This window comes from Epinephelus lanceolatus, chromosome 5, assembly GCF_041903045.1.
Source record: "Epinephelus lanceolatus isolate andai-2023 chromosome 5, ASM4190304v1, whole genome shotgun sequence".
In the NCBI taxonomy this organism is placed as follows: domain Eukaryota; kingdom Metazoa; phylum Chordata; class Actinopteri; order Perciformes; family Serranidae; genus Epinephelus; species Epinephelus lanceolatus.
This window is the reverse complement of record NC_135738.1, coordinates 45,615,613-45,634,483: the sequence shown is the minus strand read 5'-3', so window position 1 is coordinate 45,634,483 and position 18,871 is coordinate 45,615,613. Positions and strand designations below refer to the sequence as shown.

The window sequence follows — 18,871 nt, the reverse complement described above, 5'->3', positions numbered from 1 at the left end:
TACCCCAACACTTTTGATGGGCATGCTGACTGACTGCTCGGATAAGGAAATACCATCTTTAGCTGCTTTTGGTGTCCAGCATTTGTCCCTTTGGGCACGAAGCATGGTTCATTTTTGTTATGCCACTTTTTGGTGAGAATGTATTCATGTTACTCTGACAACCTTCACAGGCTTTCTTCTTGGATGAGCTGTATAACATTTTTTTAGGACTAAAATGAAAAAAATAATTATCTTCTTATCTTATCTTACCTTGGTGACTTAATATCTTCACAGTGCAGATGAAACTGTGTCTTTATAAGATGTTCCACCATAAACCTCCAGAACAGGTTCACTGCCTTTTGTCACAGATTCACCAGGGATGGCTCAACAAATGAAACACATGCTATATATAAATCCTTAACAATAGTATTGAATGTACCAAGGAATATAATTGAAATAACTTTATTATGGAAACCCTCCCAGATCACTGGAGACGACAAATACTTTACACTTTAAAATTAGAAACAGATTTACATCCCAGACACAATCTTATGTTCACTTTTAATAAACTAGCAAAGTGTTTGTTCTGCATCCAGTCTTTCAATAGTTGGTTTACTGTTGAACCTCTGGACAAAGGAGCTTTGGAATGAAAACAAACTAGACAGACATAGTTTTCATAGTCAATGAGTCCATTCTGATTAGCAGATCAAATGCAGGTCAGGGTTTTTACAATACCAAACACATATCACCAGAATCCACATTCCGAAATTCTATACACATACTCCAGGCTGGAGATTTTAGAATCTGCTGATCAAACAAATTCACAGCAGATAGTTCATTTAAGTTCTTCCCTTTATGTTTCAGTCAACATATTTTTGCTACAAATACACCAACATATAAATTAGGAACTGAAAGTGGAGGTAATATGTCTGCACAGAATGTCCAAATGGACACTGAGCAGTTTATTCCTGTCTGGAGTTTAGTGTTACCAAAGGATGGGCAACCTTCCTGAGCATCCTGAGTACAGCTCAGGCTAGTGCTTTTCATTCTGGGCTTGTGCCAAAGTGTCTCCACCAACCAGACTTTGAATTGCAGCTGGAGATGATGTGGAGACAGAACTCTCTGTATATTAAAATCCTTAAATCAGAGGAGTGCTCAAACTTCTGTCCTCCTTGTCTCAAGAATTTGGTTTGAACGTCTTCTCGCAAACATTAATGAGAGTATTTCCTTCGTATCCATTTGCTGAGGTGCAGTCTGTTTCAGTCACTGGCAGGTCCTTTTTGACATTCAAGCTGTTAAGTAGGTCATTCCTTTATGTCCAATTCAGTCCAGTTGCAGCAGTGCTGGTGATCACTGCAGGTAAAAACAGTTGCCGTGAAAAATGACATCACTGCAGGCGTGGCCAGTACTGTGACATGTCCGCTTCATTTCCTGGAACTTGGACTGGAACTGAGACACCAGGGGAAATCAGGCCTGGTTAAAAAGAGAACAAAGAGGTCATTAGAGCCAACAGATATGATGACTCAACAAGGTTTAAAGGTGTGTTTTGAGTGACCACAAAGCACATTTTAGCAGCAGCAGCACTTATTGCAAATAAAGAGGAGATCTAAGTTTTTCTATACTGAACTCCATACAAACCATTTGTACTAAAGATACTGAGCAGATGTCATAAAAAGAGCTAAGAGAAGGCCTACATGAGGATGCAACATAGGTTGCAATCAAACCAACACTCAATAAAAATAATAAAAATAAATATAAAAATAATAATAATTTAAATCTAATTTTGTAAAAATGGTTTGTTTGCATCTTTTATTTATAATCTGACCTCTGCTGGACCTTTCATTGTCTAAAACTAACATGTTAAAGCTAAGCATTGTCCAAACCAGTGGAACTTCACTTTAATTACTAATGGAGGTTCCAAGGTTTCCAAAAAATACCAAAGACGGTCAGTGAATCTTGGGGAAATGTGTATAAAAAGATGCAACATTTACAATATTTCCATTGGATGGAATGCAGAACATTATATCTTGTACTGTGGGTTGGCCTCCAAGTCTTCCTTTTTGTTAGTAATTTGTATTTGGAGCGACCAGTGGGTTGCCGGCTCAAGTCCCCATCCGGATCAAATATGGAGCATGGAATAGTAGCTGGAGAGCTGCCAGTTTGCCTCCTGGGCACAACCATGGTGCCCTTGACCAAGACACCAAACCCCCAACTGCTTGGTGCATGTTCATGGGCAGCCCCATGGGCATCTTTCCATTTACTGCATGTATAGGTCCTGTTTGTGCATGTGTATGTATTTTGGGTAACAGAGTGAAAACTTTGAATTTCCCCTTGGGGATTAGTAAAATATGTCTTCTTCATCTTTATGATCCATTCACTGACTGTTTGCTGTTGACTTAAAAAACTGAATCACTTGAAGTGACAGTTCAAGATATACAGTTGTTTAAGAGTTTAGGAGTTTTAGGAGTTTAACTTATCAACCTTTAATGTTCTCAATGGGTCTACCAAAGTTTGCCTATTCCAACAATCCTTTCGCACAGTGAAATCGTTAAACCCAATTTGATCATTAACAGAAGCCTATAAATTTCTGCATTGTCTCATTTAATTAGGTATCAACATGCACCTTATCAACAAAGGCAGAGGGACAGTTATATGGAGAGTCAAACAGTAGTTGGTAACTTCCTACCTGTTGACGAAGCTGCAGAGGATGTCATTGACTGGCTGTTGATGTGTGGCTGCATGTGTGGAGGAGTATATGTCTCATAACTTCTTCCATTTACAGTGGGGCTGGTGGGCAGCATGCAGGAATAAGAGGTCTGACTGGATGCCTGGAAATATAATTTAATATAGCAGAATTTAATAACCTGATGGGCTTTTCACCCAGTGGTGCCATGCAAGATTAACAGTGTTGTTATATGAGCTGCAGCCAACATTCATAGAATTAATACAGCAGCAAACCACTATTTGCTATGAAAAGATATAGTGTAGAAACAGCATCCTGAGCAGAGAATGAAGTCACACTCCCTGTGTGTGTGTTGTAATCTGAGTTTCTCTATGGATTAAGTGGTGGCCATGCCAGCAGTGCATGTTGGTGTGCTGCTCTGCACTGACATTTTGGAAGCATAGTGCTGACCCTCCAGTTTCCCCCGTAGGCTAACAATGTCAGCTCCGTCAGCAACGTTGCCATTGTTACTGCTGCTTATGGAGGTAGCACAGTTAGCTACTAGCTGCTGGCTAGTCAGCTCCATGTTGAAAGCCATGTGAACTCAACACAGCCCCCGACTCCACCACAGATATGCTCTGATTGCTGAAAAAAAAAGCTCCTTTCTTTAACGTTACAATCAATTTACTTTAATACTACCATTAAACTTCAATTAAAGGCCTAGTCCAAATTAAATGTCCAGTCCCTTTTACTAGCCCAGTGTGGCTACAAGTTTTAAAAAAACAAACAAACATCTGTCTCAATTAATCAATTAATCAGCCTAGTCTGGTTGCCAAGCAGTTCATTTTTTTTTGTAGAAGTTCTTCAGATGTATAAAAGCTGGTTGTTGGCTACCTCAAATTATGTGTCCATTCCTTGATTACCTGGTAAGTTATTCATATTCGCTTAGTCTGAAAAGGGCCCTCAGATCAAAAGAATCAAAATGGGTTTTCATAAAAAATTAAGGATAAAGTGGTGTTGAGTTGGTATGCCAAGTGCCGCAATCCTCAAGTGGCGTGACTCTCTCTCTCTCTCTCTCTCTCTCTCTCTCTCTCTCTGATGCACTTTCTGTCGGAGCTAGATTAAATGAATGATTCATTATTGATGTATTATCTGAAGCCTAATTTTTATACAAGTAATAATTATACTCGTTTAAATAAGCAATTTGATTGTATTTCCATATCTTTCCAGAGCAACAGTTTTGTGAAAGGAATTAAAGGCCTGTCTCATATAGACACCTGTCCCAAACACAGGCCTGTTGATTTCAGTGACTTATGCAAAAAATAGCCTGGGCTATTAATTGAATTTTCATGGTAATTACTCAATTCATAGCAATTTCCCACAGGAGAGGTCATGGTCGATTAGCCACATTAGGGTAAAGAGGCATTTTATCATGCTTTAATCTGACACTTCCTCTGTATGTTCAATGAGATCCAACATCACTCTCCAAAATAAAAATGAATACTTGTATTTCCGGAAGACATTCAGCTCTCAGTCCGATATGCCTTCAGCCATGTTGGTGGTCTCAGATCCTTCCAGAATACTAATGTATAAGACACATCATGTAGATTGTCTGGCTCCATAAAGTAGGTGCTCAGACCAAATACAGCCCAGTTAAAAACATGCAAGGTGTTGCTTTGGTATGGGCCTGTGGCTACAGGTCAGGCTGTTCTCACACACTGTTTGTACTTATAGCTATAAAAGTAATGCACTGTAATTCATACGTAACCCATATAAGTATGAGCCAGGGGGCTGTGATCAGGTGACCTTTTTGCTTCAGGCTATCGTCCCCCATATGACAGGAGCAAAGGAGGATGTCATGGTATACAGAGCACCAAAGTGCACATAGAGAGATTGTTGGGGTGGCAGATGGGTCAAACAAATACAGGACTATCACCCAGGAGACAGGGTTTGGGTCCCATCTGAAACCAAATGTCAACGTTAATATGTATGTTATGCACATAACGTCCCGTTGTCACCGCACATCATGTCGTCACATTGTCGTCACGCTGTGATGTTACATTAAGTTTATATCGTGACAACGTCCAGTACTGATTCTTTTCCTAAACCTAAGCTGACTGGAGGAGGTGCTAGCTTCTGAGATATACAAGCAATGTACATAACTTTTTATAAAATATCATATCAACTGCTGTATGAATATATTTTTTACACAAAGGGCAAGTTCTGGAGCTGAAAAATGAAGCCAACATGAAGTGCCATAAACTGCAGTTCCTCTAATGTCCACTTGAGTCTGGCTTTGAAAGTGACTTAATCCCCATAGACCCCCATGTTAAAATGCCCAACTTTACAGCAGAAATAAACATGTTTATGGCCTGGTAAATAGTTTTGGTCTCTATGGCTTATTTCTCTGTTCATTACAACTGTACAGGGTGTGAATTTTGTACAACTTATCCATTTAAATTTTATTAAGGCTTAAAGTTAATCATAATGGAAGGCGTGGCCATTTGAGTGACAAATTGTCTGCTAGGCTTTAATTCAGGCTCTCAATAAGATCCATCCCTCACTCTTCCCAGCTCCACCCCCTCATTCATATATGGTCACTTCTAGCTCCAAAAATCCAAGATGGTGACGGCCAAAATGCCAAACTCAGCGCTTCAAAATGGTAGATCACAAACCAATGGGTGACATCACAGTAGCTACATCCGTTATTTTCAAACAGTCTATGGTTGCACAGGTACAGGGGAAAAGATGAAACATGACCCAGGCAGTCTAATTTGAGATGTGCTGTACATCAGCTTATCAGACACCAAAACACTGCACAGCGGTGTGTGTGAGAATTTTACAACTCTGGAAATTCAGCCACATTTTTTTTTATCTTCCATCACAATAGCTCTGAGTTAATTGGTAGATTCCCTGTGCAAGAATTCCCTGTACCAAGAATTTGGGCTTGCTCATATTTATTTGGCCAATGCAATGCATTCCCACAAAGTCATATTACAAAAGTTGAGCCAGGCTCAAATCTTGTGCCTGGACTGTCTGACTCTGAATTGGAGGTTCATGATGAGCCATGTCCACCACAAACACTCCCTAAAAGATGTTCTAAGCAACTGTAGTCATCAACAGTTGACAAATATATCAGCCAACCTGAGCTGAAGCCAGAGACTGACACACATTAAGATGCCATCTCTAACTTGAGGTGCTCCGTGCTTGATAAGTTGTCTATTGTGCTGTCTTGTAATATAATCTTACTTGCATAGGCAGGCTGGCAGCCATACTGAAGCTGGGCATGGCTGGTAGACTGTAGCTGTTGGACAGAACTGGGTCCGACCTTCCCAACATGGATCCAGATGAGAAGGACACTAAAGAGATAAGGATGGAGAAATAGAGAGATCAAGGAGATTTGTAAGGTATCTCAGACAATATACAGTAACTCACCATATAAGCTAGTACAATATGATATTGGTGGATGAAGGAAGATGGTTGGTCCACGTGATTGTTTTGATGACGTGATTGTCACAAGTAAATCTCAAGTTATCAAACTCAAAACTCTACCTTCTGAGCTCAAGTTGTGGAGCAGGTAACCCATTAATTGTGGGGTTCATGGTTCTGACTCCTGGCTCCTCCTGACCATGTGTCCAGAGCCAGACACCAAACCCCCAGAAGTGTAAATGGGGAAAATTACAAAAGCATCTGCTGAGTAAATGTAATGCAACTTCATGACTCTGGCCCTTATCAAGATCAAAAGCAGCTGTGTAAGTCCTTAGAACTCCACTACTTAACCCTAGTGTCAGAAATGTTATTGGAATTCATGGTGTACAGTACTTTTACAATACTTTTACTACTTTTATAGGAAAGGTTCTTTTCAGAGAAGTTTATGAGTATGGAGCTCTAGATCTGGTTTCCTCCAGGAAGACTGACAGCTAGAAGAGAGTGAACTATCAATGATGTGTAAATATAATGCAAACTGTAGCAAACTGTGTTTGTGTGACCAACTGTCTTATATAATTAAAAACACACAGCGAACACTTTTAGCACATGCAGTTAGCCAACATCACTGAACAACTGCAAGAGAGGTCCATTAGACATTCTGCTACCCATGCTTTGTATTTAGCTATTTTTAAACATCCTGGTCTCACTCCTAAGTCGTTGAAATCCAGCACTTGGTCAGTGACTTCTGGCGTGAGACACTGACGAAAAATAATGAAGTAGTGTTGTGGAAATAGCCATACAAGAACTTTGAAATACATTCTAAAACTGGCAACATGATGATGTGAATAATCTACCCAATGAATGGGTATGAATCTGATCAGACATGTGCCTGCTTCTGGTAATTCACATTTTTTCTTCTATGTACTGTTTATACTATGTGACATTTTGGTTGGTGCCAAAACAGACAGAATGAAAATGGTATCCAGGCAGTCACCACAGTCACTACAGGAATCCACATTGTGCATGATAGCTCACTGTCATACTGCCCTTTACTGGGTTTATTGGGAAAAAATTCTAAAAAATGTTTTTGTGAACTAACAATTAAAATTAGGCTAATAGAGGGTGCAGGTCAAATATGCAGTATATGTATTTGCAGCACAAGTCCTTGCTAGTACCTGGAGTAGTAGGTTGTGGTATAGGCTGGTAAACACTGGTGTTGAAGCTGCTGCTTATGGGAATGTGGTTGGAGGAGCTGGACACCTGTCGACGCTGATTTCTCAGCTTCTCTTCTCTTCTCCACTTCGCTCGTCTGTTGGAAAACCAAACCTGCACATGCCAGATAGAAAAGAAAAAAAAAACATAGGTTGGTATAAGGTTAAAGGGTGGGTTCACATTTTCTCAAGTCTATCTTATGTAAAACAATGCTGACATGTCCACATGTAAACTGGCTTACAAGCCATACGTTATTACAACACACACTCACTGACTTGTACGTCTGATCAGTTATATCTAGCAAAGTTTACCTGTATTCTTGCCTCAGGGAGGTCTATTTTGTTGGCAAGACGTTCTCGGGCAAACACATCTGGATAGTGAGTCCTTTCAAACTCTGGAACAAAAACAAATTGTGTCATTACAAGATAACATTAGTTGTGCCATGTCAAATTATTTGCTCTATTTTGTCAGGTGGACATATTTTAATTACATATTAAATTTCTATCCAACTGAGTCAATTAATCCTAACATGAACCAAAAAGTGCCATTTATGCAGGTCTTATTTTTATGGTTCACTTATACCATTTGTTAACTTACTTTTTGGCGTTTCTTTGTAGTGATCTCATTAGTTGTTTTATATTGCTCATTTTAGAGCTTTTTTTTCATTTTGTATTTTTGTTCTGCGTTGTCTGTCTGCAATTTATGTTGCTGTCTGTCATGGCCAGGACACTGAATTGAATAAAAGATTTTTTTTTCTTTTTTCTGGTTAAATAAAGGTTGAATAAAAAAAAAAAAAATCACATAAAACTGAGATGGATAGACTATGAGAATTTATGTAACTATTGCTAATTGAATTTATGTAATTTACTTAAATAAAGTGAGATGGACAGACACAAAGTGGAAAAGTGTGCTGTGGTCTGATGAGTCCGTCATGGAAGTTGTATCCTCTGGGCTAAAGTGGAAAAGGACCATCCAGATTGTTACCAGCTCAAAGATCAAAGCCAGCATCTATGATGGTATGGGGGTGCCATGGTGCTACGTACAGGTTTTGGAGCAAAATATGCTGCAATCAAACAATGTCTTTTTCTGTCTCCTATTTAAGGTGAGTGATACATTATAACCACAAAATATGACAATAGAGGCCCCGAACTGTTGAGCAACTGAAGTCATATTTAAGTAAGAATGGGAAAGAATTCCAATTACACAGCGCTAAAGCCCTCTTTCCACCAAACATTTTCGGTATGGTACCTTTGGAACCAAAAGTACCCTTCAGACATGGTACCTAGACCCTAGCGTTTCCACTGCAAACCGTGCTCTTAAATGTGGGCAGGGTTGTTGTCGCTCACTTCTCCGTCCTGCACTTGCTGTATTTCCTCATTATCGGTGAAACAAAGAAAAGTCTGCACCTTGTTTATCATCCACAGAACTAGGCTACACAACGACATTTTCAGAACAAAATAACTCAAAACAAAACAGGCTGCAGTGAGTCTCTCTCCATGGGATATTTAAAAATAGTGAGTTTGTACACTTAGTCCTTCTCAGGCAAGCTCTGGGGCCCTATTTGTCACAGCAAGAGGTAGAGCACAGGTAGAAAGTGAAAGCAACATGGCAGAGAAGCGGCTGAGACACGGTTCAGAAGTGGATCCTACCACAAAGAAAAAGCCTGGACGTTCGGCTGAAGGTCTATTAGCAAAGAAGGAAAGTGACCGATGGAGAAGGCAAACAAGGATTTGTATTGGCGTTGCTTTTCCTCGGTGGAGAGCCCTGAAGGAAGAAACTGGGCTGAGGGCAGACACGGATGTTGCCTTGCTGCTGTTGGATAAGTAAGTGACTTGGTTTATGATTATATTACGAGTACTGTGTGTTGCTGTTACATGTACTGGACCTAGTACTTTATTATTTTCTTGGAAATGGTGCTATGAACGTAATGTAATGTTAGCAGCCTGGTGTTCGCCACGTTGTGTAGCATTGTGTACACGATGTGAAGCGAGTGTTACTCTGTGTACATGGTGTGTGGCAACTGGCGGGTGTTACTTTGTGTACACAGTGTGTGGCGAGTGTTACTCTGTGTACGTGGAAGTGCCGCCAGCTTATTAGTTGTAATAATGCATTATCCGCTGGGAGGCGACAGAAGTTACGCACTATAGCTTTAAACAAGTTAGTAATATGCATCTCTAGGCGGGTGCACAACGCACGTGCACTCTGCTCAGACACACACGGAGCAGCCACACATATGCAAACGATAACAAATAAAAATATGTTTACAATGTGAAAGGTTATTATTGTGCACATTAAAATATTTATCAGAAAAACGTCTTAATGGTCAGTCATTAATTAGAATGATCTAATCACAGTAATAATGATCATCATAATTTTTAATAATGACAAATGAAATTGTGAAATTATCTGACCAATCATGGCAACACCGCCCGCACGAGGAGATCCGTCTCCTCAGCTGTAAAACGCTCACTCTTTCCAGTTGGTAGGTCCGCCATCTAACTAGCTCTCCGCCATGCGCTCCAATCGCACCTCTTTTAAAGGGAATGAGAGGTGACACTCTGATTGGCTTATTGAATGATACGCCCAAAACACACCCATGACTAATTCACAGAGTAAGTCCAACCCTTTTAGACTCTCCGCCATGGCGCACAGTCTGAAAACGCGCTGTCTAACTAGCAAGTGACAGGGACACGACCATGCGCCGCACGCCTGGTGCTTCGCGTTTTAGACCATCTAAATAGGGCCCATCGGGTTTAGTGTTGCATTAGCCTGACGCTACGCAACGCTTTTCTTTTCTTCGAGTGAGGATTAGAATTTATGCAGTTGACATAAAATAAATACATGTAAACGCTTGAAGATCCACAAATTACTAAAAGTGTCTGTCATATAAAACTTAAGTAATGGTCAAAGTTGTAATACAGAATATTTAAGGCGTGTTGATGGAGTCACATCGTCAGCTCATGCATTGAGTAAGATTACGAGTTAATGTTCCATCTTAAAAATCCCAGCAGTCGTGAATGAATGAATGAAGTTATTTTTTTCTCCGACTCTGGCTGCTTCAAGAGGCAGCAAAACATCCTTATATTTTATAGTTACAGTCTACTAATTGAACTCTCCACAATATGAACAGTGGCTTCTGCCTCGAAACCAGCCACAACTCAGCCCTGAGCAGAGTGACCGTCCACTACTGGCCAATCAACGGACTGTAGCATTCATAGCTCCACCTTTTAGTACCAGATCTGTGTGCTAGGTACCCCAACAGAAGGGGTACCAAAAATGGGGATGGTACGGACTGGTTCCATTGGTACAATCCATAACTTTTCGCAGTGGAAACAACAAAAAAGGGTAACGAACTGAACCATACAATACTGTACTGCTCGGTGGAAAGGGGGCTTTGGACTAAAGCATGAACTGATTAGAATTTGTTGGTCAGAGTTCACTGTGACCTTTGAAGTGTCGTCGGTTCCCAAACACTTACTGAGTATAAAAAGAAAAGATGATGTCATGCAGTGGCACACATGCCCCCTGTCCAAACTTTTTGGAGGGTGTTGCAGGCATCAAACTCAGAAGTGTATATTTACAAAAAATATAATAAAGTTTATTTTGAACATCAAATATCTTCTCTCTGTACTGTATTCAATTGAATATAGGTCAAAAGGATTTGCAAATCATTCTGTTTTTATTTATATTTTACACAGTGTCTCTGAGACACTGTCTCAACATTTTGGAATTGAGATTGTATTTCAAGTATGCATTTGAATCACAAGTAACAGCTTAATGTGCATTTTGCCATATGCAGAGGACCTCTATCTGTTTCAGGACATCGGGAGAGAATCAAGCTAGCCTGGACCAATTACCAAATGTTGACATGACTTGCTGCTCTACAAATTCCAAAACATTGTTAACAACTAGATAGTTTAGGTTAGATTTTACATTTCCACAACAGGCATGTATGTATTCTATACATGCAGTCATTATGAACATACAGAAAAGGACATGACAGTAGAGCATAGTAATACAACATGTGCTAGGTAACAGTAGACAAGATGTGACAGTTCTCCTTTTCTCTGAGACATCATCATAGACCATTTCTGATTGGATTCAAAGTTTATTGAACTGTCATTATTTTTATTTTTTATTACTGGTATGTAGGGTTGTCAAAAGTATCAATACTCTGAAAAGTATCAATACTCAAACGCTGTATCCGGATACAATACTAATTTACAAAAGTATCGATACTAACAGTGCACGCCACCTCAGCGCCTGTCAGGTGCGCGCGACGGGTCCGACGGACACGCGCTGTGCAGGCAGCGTCTGGCAGGCACAGAGCCCTCGCTGCAACCCGGCTTGTTGTCGTCGCTGTGCATGCATGCACACATTTCTGTTGCTGTAATATGGCCAGTGCGGCTGCAGGAGGATCTGAGCAGCCAGTTTCAGTCAAAAATGATAAAGGAATAAGCGCTCTTTGGACATATTTAGTAAAGTGAGGTACAGCCCCTCCCCTCACTAGCAGCTGAGCAGCTGGTGTTGCTGGCATCAAACTAAAATATAACTTTTAACGTTAATGTGGGAGCTAAGCAGAAAACTTTATCAGTCATGCCCATCTGTAACATTAATAGACAATGTTAGTTTAACAGGACAACACAATTATGTGTGCCTGAAAAGTTATGTTAACTGTAAAGTCACAGATTGAAGCTGAAAAAACGTAACGTAACGTAACCCCTGGTTCTCTGATCACATAGTGAGGTAGAAACAGGAGCATCCTGAGCCTAAACTACCAACTCTATTTGATCAGCAACGAAAATATTGTGCCAATTCACCAGAAGCACAGAAAATAAACAGGGCTGTAGATAAAAACATTTGTATGGACAGATCTTGTTTCTGGTTGTTATTTATTTTGGGGGGATTTTTTGTTGTTATCATTGATGTTACTGTTCTGATCTTTATTTAAAAAAATGACATGCCTCTTAATTTTTTGCTGCTGTATCGAAAATGGTATCGAGTATTGAATATTTTCCTGGGTATCGATATCGAGTTTGATATTTTAGTATCGTGACAACCCTGCTGGTATGGAGGAACATGATGTTTGTTATGGACACAATTTAAAATTCCTCCTTACGTACCAAAATTTTGGATAAAACGATACACATACAGAAAAAACTCAACATTTACACAAGAAACAACACCATAAATCCCATTATTTTGTACTGATGAACCACTCCCAGTTACCTTTCTCCAGTGCCTCTATCTGGTCCTGTGTAAAAGACGTTCTGTTTCTCTGCAGTTTCCTCTTCAGCTGAAGCCTCATCTGAGTCTCCTCTGAGTCTTCACCGTTGGAACTAACTGATATGGTGTTTTCCCCTCCCTCTGTCTGCGGACACTCTGCACCAAGGAAGGAAGGCAGGAAGAAGTTGGGTTGGGCTCAAAGAGGTTTTCACATGTTATAGTACAGAAAAAGAAACTACGTAACACTGTAAAAAATGTTCTACTAGAAATGAAGTATATTGAGATAAAATCTGAATTTTGTTAAATACTTTTTTTTGGACATAATAGCACTGAAACAGCTTTATTAAAGGTAGTTAATGATCTGAGAAATTCAAGTGATTCCAACAACGTGGCTGTCCTCATTTAAATTTAAATTTAAATGCTGCATTTGATAGAATTGATCATGGTATTTTAATGCACAGGCTTGAGAACTGGGTAGATTGCCCTTGTATGGGGTTGTACTTTGTAAATAATAGGGGCATATTTTTTAATGTGCATGGTTTATTGCCCATGTGCTTTGGCCTTTACGCAGAGGAATATACTGCCTCTGGATATTATAATTCCGAGCTCTCTCTATAATTTTAAAAGTAAATTAAAGACCTGCCTTTTGAATCTGGCTTTCTAATGTGATGTGACATTACAGTCTTGATTTTTAAGTTTTAACCACTGTTTTTTTTTAACCTTATTTCCTTCCTCCTCTTTGTTTTTATTTATTTACTTTCTTTTTATTCTAATGACTTTTAATAATATTTTTTGTTAGTTTGTTCTATTCTATTTGGTTTGCTTTTTTAATATTTGCAAAACTTTATGTTTGTGTTAAATTGTGTCATTCCAGTTTTGCCATTGTAAAGCATTGAGTTAAATTGTATGTGGCATTTTAATAAGGTCACACAAACTGGTACTTTTACTTGTTTCTAAGCCTCCCATAACCATGTTTTATGTTCCAACAAGAAATGTTAGATCTTCTGCTGTCTTTCCTTTTAAAGTTTCCCACAGCCCAGTCTCACTCCCAGCTTGTCAAATTCCAGTGCTTTGTCAGTGACCCATCAGCACAGACACATGAGGCACTGTTTAGGCAGTATGAGAAAACCCAGGTGGTGGCATTTGTTGGGCAACTACCATAGTATACAGTCCACATACACTACAGCGGGTGCGAGGGGAGGTCGACAGGTCAAACAAACTCTGGACTTTTGTTCGTGTCCAATGTGAAACCAAAACTCAATAGAGGTGTTCTAACAATGATGTAGTGTGCTGGTATTATTTAGCATACTATGCTAGTGATGCATGTCACCACCATGTAACATTATGTTAGGTTAATAATAAGTGTACTTATTTTAAGCCAAACCATGACATGATGGGTTTTTTCTTTTCTTTTCTTTTCTTTTCTTTTCTTGCAGGCACAAAACAAATGAAAGGCATGGCAGGGACAACACTATGTGGGAGACAAGACAGGTATAAAAAAAACATTTGACACAAAAGACCAACACAGGCATATTGCCACATTGGTACAGTATTTGTTGAGAGTGTTGAATGGCATTTTGTGTGTGTGTGTGTGTGTGTGTGTGTGTCTGTGTGTGTTGATGAAGTTGATGAAGCAGAAAAAACAGGAGAAGAACAGGTGAAAGGAAAAGGGTCAAGGGTATAAATAGATTAAGCAAACTAAAGTTAGAAAAAGAAAGAGAGAACTATAAATTAAAAAGGATAAATAAAAAATTAAAAAAATGTAATAGTAAATTTATCATGTGATTTTAACCTGACTTTAAAGGCGCTGTATGTAAGAATGTGGCCAAAATGGTTACTGCACTCAAATTCAAAATACTGCCGCGAGTCATGTCGGCCCCCCCCTCCCCTACAGATTCGAGGTTGCTGGACAGCGGCCCGCTGGAGACTGATTTGTTTGCCCACGGGCGGCTGCCGTGGCAGGGCCGCGTCGCCGCGTCCTTGATCTTCAGTTTTCCAGCAGACCATTCGAGCAAATCCAGCTTCTCTGCTGCTAACGCTGCTGCCGGGATACAGCTGAGGAGGAGCCGGCTGCTAATGCTGTGTACTGGGACACTGCTAATGCTGCTTGCCGTGCTGCTGTAGCTCAGTCGTAACTGTAACTGATGCTGAGACTCTACTGACTGTGTGACTGGTAGACGGTGGTGGGTGGCGCAACAAGCCAAAACACAAATTCAAAACATAAACATGATTTGCGGACCGTAAAATATTTTTTTAAATGCAAATATTCTGGCCGTACTATTGTTGTCGGTGAGATCAGTATGTTATATGGACATTATTCCTTAGTCTCTGTGACATATTAGGAGGATTTTACGACTATTTGCTTTAGATTTCTTACATATAGCACCTTTAAGTTGGGTTTATTCAAGGTTTCAGTTTTAATCTTTGATATTTATAGAATTGTTCAACTTAATCTTACTGGTATTGTTTGTAATGTTTCATTGTAGTGTTTGCATTTTTTTTTATCATTTTACTCACTGCTATTGTTTATTTTCACTTTAGTGTTTGGCGTAACGTATTAAATCTTGTTTTGAAAAGCCCTTAGGTCTGCACCTTTGCATGACAGGTGCTGTACAAACAGTGGCTAACGCATTTGCTAGCATGTCTGTCCGTCCTGGAAGAGGGATCCCTCCTCACTTGCTCTTCCTGAGGTTTCTACCATTTTTTTTTCCACTGTTAAAGGGTTTTTGGGGGGAATTTTTTCCTAATCCGCTGTGAGGGTCTAAATAACAGAGGGATGTTGTATGCTGTAAAGCCCCCAGAGACAAATTGTGATTTGTGATACTGGGCTTTATAAATACAAAAACAAAACAAAAAAAATTGATGCTGCAGCTCAACAGTCATAGTACTGCTAATAAATGCAAATAATCAACAACTAGCTGACAATAAAAAAATAAGATTAATATATGTAGCCTACTAATTTGCTTTCAGTAACATGTTGTACATGTGTTACAATAATCATATGAATCAGTAATCATTAAAAAATACAAATTAATTAGCCCTGAAGAATGTACAAATTAACTTGTTCAGAAGTATAAACAATAAAATAATATAATAAAATGTACAAATTAACTTTCTAATTGAACTGTCAAACATAACCTTCTTTCACATGAAAACATCTTTTAAAAAATATGCAAAAAGCCTTTTTACTATGTATGATACATTATAATTCCAGCTCTAAAATCTATTTTATAATGTTGTGAAAACATCAACACATCTCTCCTTTAATCCTGCTGAATTTTTCCAAGTTTCTCACCAACAGCTACATTTTACAAGATTACATTGAACACATAGTGAGAACTCGCCTCATACTCATTTTTACTGAGTAGAGCTTGAGCGCTTCACAATGTAAATCAATGCAACCTCTATGAGCTGTTGGTTGCAGCCACCAGCTGCTTAGAGGAAACAATAAATAGCTCCCCTGTTTCTGATTTCATGTTCTTTCTCTCCACAGCCACTCCTCTCAGTAGTGTAGTGATAGTTCAGTGGGCACCAAAGAGTTTTTGTTGTTTTAACATGATAACAATAGAGCGTCTTTCTGGGTTCAAGTGACACAATCTCAACATTAATAAAACCTGCTTTTAGGATACAGGGCTACATATTCCTCTACACTAATCAGTATAATATGCCTGCTGCTCTGTAACTGTGAATACTGCGGCTGACTAAATATTAAGTCTGTGGTTAAAACACATGTGTGTTATCTGGACCATTTAAACCAGGCTTAAATTAGCATGATCTCATTAGCTCTGAGTTGGATCTGTTGGATATCACCCTGGCCTGAATCTGTAAAACTGATCAATTTTTAAACAAAGAAATGCCTACTTTTCTGTGAGTCAAAACTCACAACGTGCTCAAACATGACTGATTGGGCCTTTAATTTGATTGGCCCACACATATTTTAGTGATACTGTTTTACTCCCGATTATTGTTTATATCTTTTTTCAGTTTATTTTAAAATTAGACTCTTTCGTTTTATACTGTTATTTTCTCTGTCCATTTTAATACATTACATTTTAATACCATATGTAACTTGCATAAAATGAAGCCGTATAATGTTTGATGATTGATCCAATAAATGTTTAATTATGTCGCATTGTGTAAATATCAGTATAATATGAGTGCAATATTAAGATAAATTATTCCACACTGAGTGAGACACTGTTTCTGGAAGAACTGCAGGTATTTTTGCAATATCAACTGCATTAACAGCGGCAGTACTTCAATAAAACCCAGGCCTTCATCAGAGTAGAAAACACAATATATAATATTCAAATCCATGAAATGAAACCATGCATGTGAGTTAAAGATGAGCTCTTCAGAGTGGAGATCTCCAGCATGTGATCCCTGAGCAGACAGACGCTTGACTCAAGCTCCCTGTGGAACTCATGTTATTTGTGGTGCTAGCCTAATTATTCATTATCCCCAGCAGACAGAGACTGCAAAACAGAATGAAGCCATTGCTCAGTGTCACAGTCAGTCAGGCAGAAAGAGACACAAATAAGAGCAGACGCCCCTTCTCCCTCCCCTACACACACACTCTGACTCACACACAGGCACAAACATGCTGTGGACTGATGAGGAGGTAGCAGCCGTGGTAGTATAGCATGACTTTGTTTCACTGTTGTAATCCCAGGGTGCTGGAGGAGAAGCAGCAGCATATGAGCCTACTCCATACAGCAAATGAGGCCCTTAGACACACATATTAAAGGAAAAGGAGAGGAAGCTGCTCATGAGTCCTCTGTCCTGTATAATGTGAATTCTGAGTACATTTTGCAAGCAAGCAATTTAGTTTTGTTTTGTTGTTTTTGACATCTTTTTGGCATTTTTGTAAATAATTCAATCCAAAGCAATAACACAATGGGACAAATCTGAGTTGCATGTGATGTGAAATCAAGTCACCAACATATCTGAATCTTGGTATGTTTAAGACAGTACCAGATTCTGTAACAACAGAAATATCTTTGTCAAAATGATAGTTATCAAAATATTTTCAGTTGTCAGTTGAGTTGAGTTGAGTTGTCAGTTTATGTAAAGCAGGCTACACGACTTAGAAAAAAGCTGCACATTAATACAGAGTATCAAAATTACTTCTAATTTGTTTATTTGTTTGTTTGTTTGTTTGTTTGTTTTGGTTGGTTGGTTGGTTGGTTGGTTTTTTTTGTCTGTGATGACTTTTAAATGCAAAGTCTAGCAGGCAGAGTCACACTAACAGTCAGGGGCATGGCACTAAAATCTGGGCCCTGTAATCAGTCTATATGGGCCCCCTGCCCTTACTCTCTTGATCCATACCTCTCTCACGCACCTTTTGATTTTTTATTTATTTATTTTTATTTTTATTTTATTACAACATAAGTTTGCTTTATTTTTCTTTCTTTACCTCATTTCTTTTCTATTTTGAAACCCTGATTTCCCTTTCTTGGGGAAACACATAAGCCATGTTTTTTTGCACCCTTTAATCCATTGTCTTTAATGTAAACGCATGGCAGCGGTGCTCAAATGCTGTTGCAACTCCGTTGCGATGTGCACACATTCCCTTGCGCCTATATTTTAAGACATGGCGGCTGTGCCCTGAGATAAACTGAGTTCAACTTCTGGAATGCAGCAGCAGGCACCACATGTTATGTGACGAGCAAGAACCAATCACACCACCTGGAAGATGATCATCTCTGCACTCGGGATTGCATGTAAGTAGGCTGGTGCTTGTTATGGTTGCTTAGCAACTTCAGATGCAACCTGCCTCTGCACTTGTGAAAGCTGGCACAGATTATGCACAAGAGTTGCACAAAGCGCCTGACCTTGTGTTTTCCAAGCGGTTAAAGACGTGGCATGTGCACAACCCCAAAGCAGTCACTCATTTGGCTCTAGCTGAGTTTAAAGATGAATCCTAGTGCAAGAGTGGACTAAACCATTTTGAGCCTTTCAGGATTGAGAGGGGCCTCAGAGAGTTTCCACTAGTTTTTTATACAAAGCTAATTTTTTTTTATATTGGTTAAAAAAACGGAGCATTTAGCCAACTTTAATTTAATTAAAGCATTAATTATTTAGAAAATTAAAAAAAATAATAATAATTGCAAACAAAGCCAAGTTTTTTGAGGGCCCCCCTCCCATTTTTTTTAATTTAAATATTGAGATCAAGAAAATAATATACAACAAAATAAATGAGTAAAAGTTTAACAAAATAATCAAACTCTGTCTGTCACTTCTAAAGACAATGTGGGCTCGAATGATGCATAGTGTGTCCAAATTCACACCTGTTCTTCTCTATTGATTCTCTCCGTGACCATGCCTCATAGCGAGAAGCCACGCATATCACGTGAAACAGCG

General features: G+C 39.1%; 1 protein-coding gene across 1 annotated transcript in view; it reads right to left on the bottom strand.

The window, feature by feature from the left end:
- Positions 1 to 425: 425 nt before the first annotated feature.
- Positions 426 to 18,871, bottom strand: part of LOC117261900 (paired box protein Pax-6-like) — a 51,929-nt gene continuing 33,483 nt past the window's right edge. The window contains exons 6-11 of the mRNA XM_033634467.2: positions 12,512 to 12,664; positions 7,594 to 7,676; positions 7,246 to 7,396; positions 5,891 to 6,000; positions 2,666 to 2,807; positions 426 to 1,452 (exon numbers count right to left, since the gene is read on the bottom strand). Coding sequence (XP_033490358.1) covers positions 1,367 to 1,452; positions 2,666 to 2,807; positions 5,891 to 6,000; positions 7,246 to 7,396; positions 7,594 to 7,676; positions 12,512 to 12,664 — 725 coding nt within the window. The 3' untranslated portion in view covers positions 426 to 1,366. The remainder of the gene's footprint in view (positions 1,453 to 2,665; positions 2,808 to 5,890; positions 6,001 to 7,245; positions 7,397 to 7,593; positions 7,677 to 12,511; positions 12,665 to 18,871) is intronic.